This window comes from Gigantopelta aegis, chromosome 8 (assembly GCF_016097555.1).
Source record: "Gigantopelta aegis isolate Gae_Host chromosome 8, Gae_host_genome, whole genome shotgun sequence".
In the NCBI taxonomy this organism is placed as follows: Eukaryota; Metazoa; Mollusca; class Gastropoda; order Neomphalida; family Peltospiridae; genus Gigantopelta; species Gigantopelta aegis.
Window position 1 is genome coordinate 18131541 of NC_054706.1, and position 4177 is coordinate 18135717.

The 4177-nt window shown below is 39.8% G+C and overlaps 1 protein-coding gene across 1 annotated transcript; it reads right to left on the bottom strand.

Moving 5' to 3' along the window:
* Positions 1-1100: 1100 nt before the first annotated feature.
* Positions 1101-3774, bottom strand: LOC121379270 (melanocortin receptor 5-like). Its single transcript, XM_041507803.1, has 2 exons — positions 3546-3774; positions 1101-2386 (listed from the first exon to the last, which is right to left on the bottom strand). The coding sequence occupies exon 2, from the start codon at positions 2315-2317 to the stop codon at positions 1268-1270; it is 1050 nt and encodes a 349-aa protein (XP_041363737.1). The 5' UTR covers positions 2318-2386; positions 3546-3774; the 3' UTR covers positions 1101-1267.
* Positions 3775-4177: the final 403 nt, after the last annotated feature.

Consider the following 4177-nt stretch of genomic DNA (forward strand, 5'->3'; position numbering starts at 1 on the left):
GGCCTATGCGTTACAGAAGGTCACACGATTATGGGAGGAGGTCGTCTGAAAAGGAGCTTTTAAAATGTTTTCCTACTAGTGAACAGATGGGGGTTCTTATTACTTGGATAGATCTCGAGTGGTGAATTTAAAACTGTTGTCTCATGAATGAAATACCTCACTGGTCAGCATGATCAGAAGAAAATTAGTCCTGTCGGAAGATGTCAACAATTGGATGTGCCAGTAATGTATTAATTGTCCCTCCTATTATTTTAAGACTCCTGCCACTCACTTCAGGCGCCTGTGACTGACTCTCGCCCCCCCCCCCCCCCCCCCCCTCTCTCCTCTCTCTCCTCCCCTCTCTCTCTCTCTCTCTCTCTCTCTCTCTCTCTCTCTCTCTCTCTCTCTCTCTCTCTCTCTCTCTCTCCGTGGTTATATCCCTCTCGCACACAATGTAAATTGTACATTATTTCGATTTGAAACAGATACAGGTACGTGTGTGAATGAATTGTCGTTGGGGACAGGCATAATTAATGTATAGCAAAACACCATTCACAAGTATCATGCCACGTTAAGCGATGTCGTTTTAACATCATCATGTCAACTACGGCAGTCCGAGCTCTCCAGTGTCTTGTTGGACCCATCTTAGATTTTTTAAAAGAGGGGTAATTAACAAGACATTTTTTTCAGTTGAGTTGAGTCGTGTCGTATAGTGTGAACGGATTTCAGACACGACCGATTGGTCAGCGATCGTGGCCCACGACGCGATGCGACTGTCCAGTTGAGTCCCGTCGTATAATGTGATCTAGGCTTAAGGGAGTGAAAATTAAATGCTACACCGGCATTAATTTTATGGCGTAACAAATATCACAAAACACAACAGCAGTAAAAAAAGGAGGAAGGAAATGTTTTTATTTAATGACGAATTCAACACATTTTATTTACGGTTATTTGGTGTCAGACATGTGGTTACGGATCACACATATATTGAGAGAGGAAACCCGCTGTCGCCACTTCATGGGCTACTCTTTTCGATTAACAGCAAGGAATCTTTTATATGCACCATCCCACAGAAAGGGTAGTAAATACCACGACCGTTGATATGCCAGTCGTGGTACACTGGCTGGAACGAGAAACAGCCCAATGGGCCCACCGACAGGGATTGATCTCATACCGACCGTGCATCGAGCGAGCGCTTTACCACTGGGCTACGTCCCGCCCTAAAAAAAACAAAAAAACCCAGAAGAAGGTTTATCGAAACCCCACAACCATAATTTTAAATAGTGTATTAGAAAGATTTAAAGCGTCTGTGTCCACTTGGAAGCTGCAAACGTGAGTACACGTTATAGTCATCTTTTGACGCGTACACGGCTGTGATTCCGGACGCTGTACTCATCTCAACCGACGGTCTCCGCAGTCCCATAAACGAGCTAAAGGTCTTGCGGAACTGATCGTTCTTCCACGCATAGATAATAAAATTCATTCCTGAATTGAGGAACAAAATAATCAGGAAGGCATTCTTCACCTTGATATTTACCTGTGTGTGCAACTCAATGATGACGATCAGAAGTGCCGGCAGCCAGCACACGAAGAACACCCCGAACACGAGGAGCATCATCTTTACGGACTTCATCTCGTCGCGCCGGTACCAGCTCCTCTTGCCGAATCGCGACACCATCAGTAGGCTATTCTTCCTCTGATGTGGGATGGCAGACGCGATAATGGATCCGTAGAATCCAGCACTTATCAACGAACATAGGAAGAACAGTGAACAAGTCATATACACGTTGAATGTAGTCGGTAATATCTTTTGCGTGTTACATCCAGTTGTAGCATCCCAGGTGTTGTAATATAGCGGGATAGTTCCAAAGATCACAGACAAAATCCATGTTCCGGCAATGATGACACGGACCTCACACCATCGTGTACAACGTAATGGATAGTGGATGAATTTGTACCTGTCGTAGGAAATCGCATTCATACTCAGTAGTGAACAGCATAAGAACGTGGCCATGAGGGTGTATCGCAAAAGACAGACATATTTATTCCGATGCAGGATCCGTTCGAACGCAGGGTGCAAGTTAGAGGTGTAGTACGGAATCGTCAGTCCGGTTAGGAAATCTGCCACGGCTAGTGATGCGATGTACATGTTCGTTGGGGTTCTTAGAGAACGCCTCACACAGACTGCCAATAGCGTGAACACATTGCCTGTGCAGATAAACACCATCACCAAAACGTACATGAGGATCACTACGATCTGCGTGGAGGAAAGGTTGCTCTCCTTTTCACGGACACTTTCACCTTGAATGTTTTCCGACAGAGACAAGTTTGAAATCATGTCGCCATCACCAGTATGTTAACTGGAACAGACAACGGATATTGGTACTGTCGTTGACGTCAAATCTTGCTAGAAAGAAAAAGAAAACAATTTTTTTTTTTTTTTTTTTTTTTTTGGTGTCTTTTATTAATCATTAAATGACTTACAATTGTTCAAGTTCAAATAGTTTTAATTAAAACTGTATAACACATCACGCATAATAACGCATTTCTTTCATTAAAATTTACGGCGAATTTTTTTTTTTTTAAACGTCTAAATTTATTACTCAGAATTAAGTGCTAGCGTATTTGTTTGTTAAAAGTCATAATGTATATAGGTCTAAAATTACTTTATTATTAGTTATAACATTATCGTGTATGTTAAACGAATTTTATTTTCATAGTTTTATCTTTGTGTCAAAATAATTATGTAGACAGATTATAGCTACGACAGAAGCAATATCCGGTGTCCCACACAGTGAAGATGATTTTTCTTGTTGAGTCTTTTTGAACAGAGACAAGTTTAACGTCATGTCAGCGTTACATATAGGCCTATAGTATACCGTTGTGTTGGTGAGCTATTCGTTGTATTATTGTCAGCAGGCCTATATTCGTATTATAATTGTCCGAACCAAATTGTTAACCACTACGATAAATTACTCTCCTACCTTTAATTACAATTGCATCGACTTCGCTGAGATCGCATAGGCCAAAAATACATGCAGTTTTCTGCCGTCTGCCATTTTGCTTTTTTATGGAATACTCTTCAAGAGGGGTGAAAGCCTCCAAAGTATGTGACATAATTAATATAAAATCAATGTTCTCTAGTGGTATCTTTAAATAAAACAAATTTTAAAAGAAGTTAATATGACGTCATTACGTTTGCTTTTATATCGTAACATGTTATAACGTTGTTAGATTAAAGTCATACCCTTTCACCCCTCTTGGAGTGTATTCCATAAAAAATCAATGTTTTTTGCCCTATAGATGCGATATCAGCGAAGTGGATATAGGTGACATAGTTATCATCTAGTATGTGGAATCTGTGTCATTGTTATATTTTTTTTAAGATTTCTGTCTGGACAAAATGTGGGTAGACCTAAAATCTAACAAAAAATAAAGGTAGGAGAGCAATTTATTTTAGTTGTTAACAATTTGGTTCGGACTTTAAAATTATAGGTTTTCGAGAAATAAAATTATTGTTTTGTTTTTTTCTGAATATAAGTCTAAGAAAACGTCAATTCACTTACGATTTAGAAGACGATAAATTGTGCTTTGCTCCACACTCGTAAGCTGTGCATTGTTTCCCCAATTCAGGAATTTCAAAACTGAAGAGAGCTGTCATGTATAGAAGTTTAGTTGGACAAAGCGTACTAAATGTTTACTTTGAAAACGATAAATCAGTCCAAAGTAAGCAAAAAGATCAATCGAAGTCTCGTGGCATTTGTTGACGGTTTTGTTACGTCATTTGTTACACGCACGGCGTCAGTTCGGTGCTTTTATTACGTCATTTTTACGAATGAGTAACCTGTGATGCGTTCCATTCATCTCGCTTTTACAGTTACTGTTAGTGGACCAGCCAACATGCCGGGGTGTGTGTGTGTGTGTGTGTGTGTGTGTGTGTGTGTGTGTGTGTGTGTGTGTGTGTGTGTGTGTGTGTGTGTGTTTAGTGATAGCATTTACATGTTAAAAAAAAAAAGGAAAAACAAGTTTGTTCTCTTTAACGACACCACTAGAGTACATTGATTTATTAATCATCGATTATTGGATGTAAAACATTTGGTAATTTTGACATAGTCTTGGAGAGGAAAACCCGCTACATCGTTTTATTAGTAGAAGGGATCTTTTATATGTACCATCCCACAGACAGGATAGCACATAT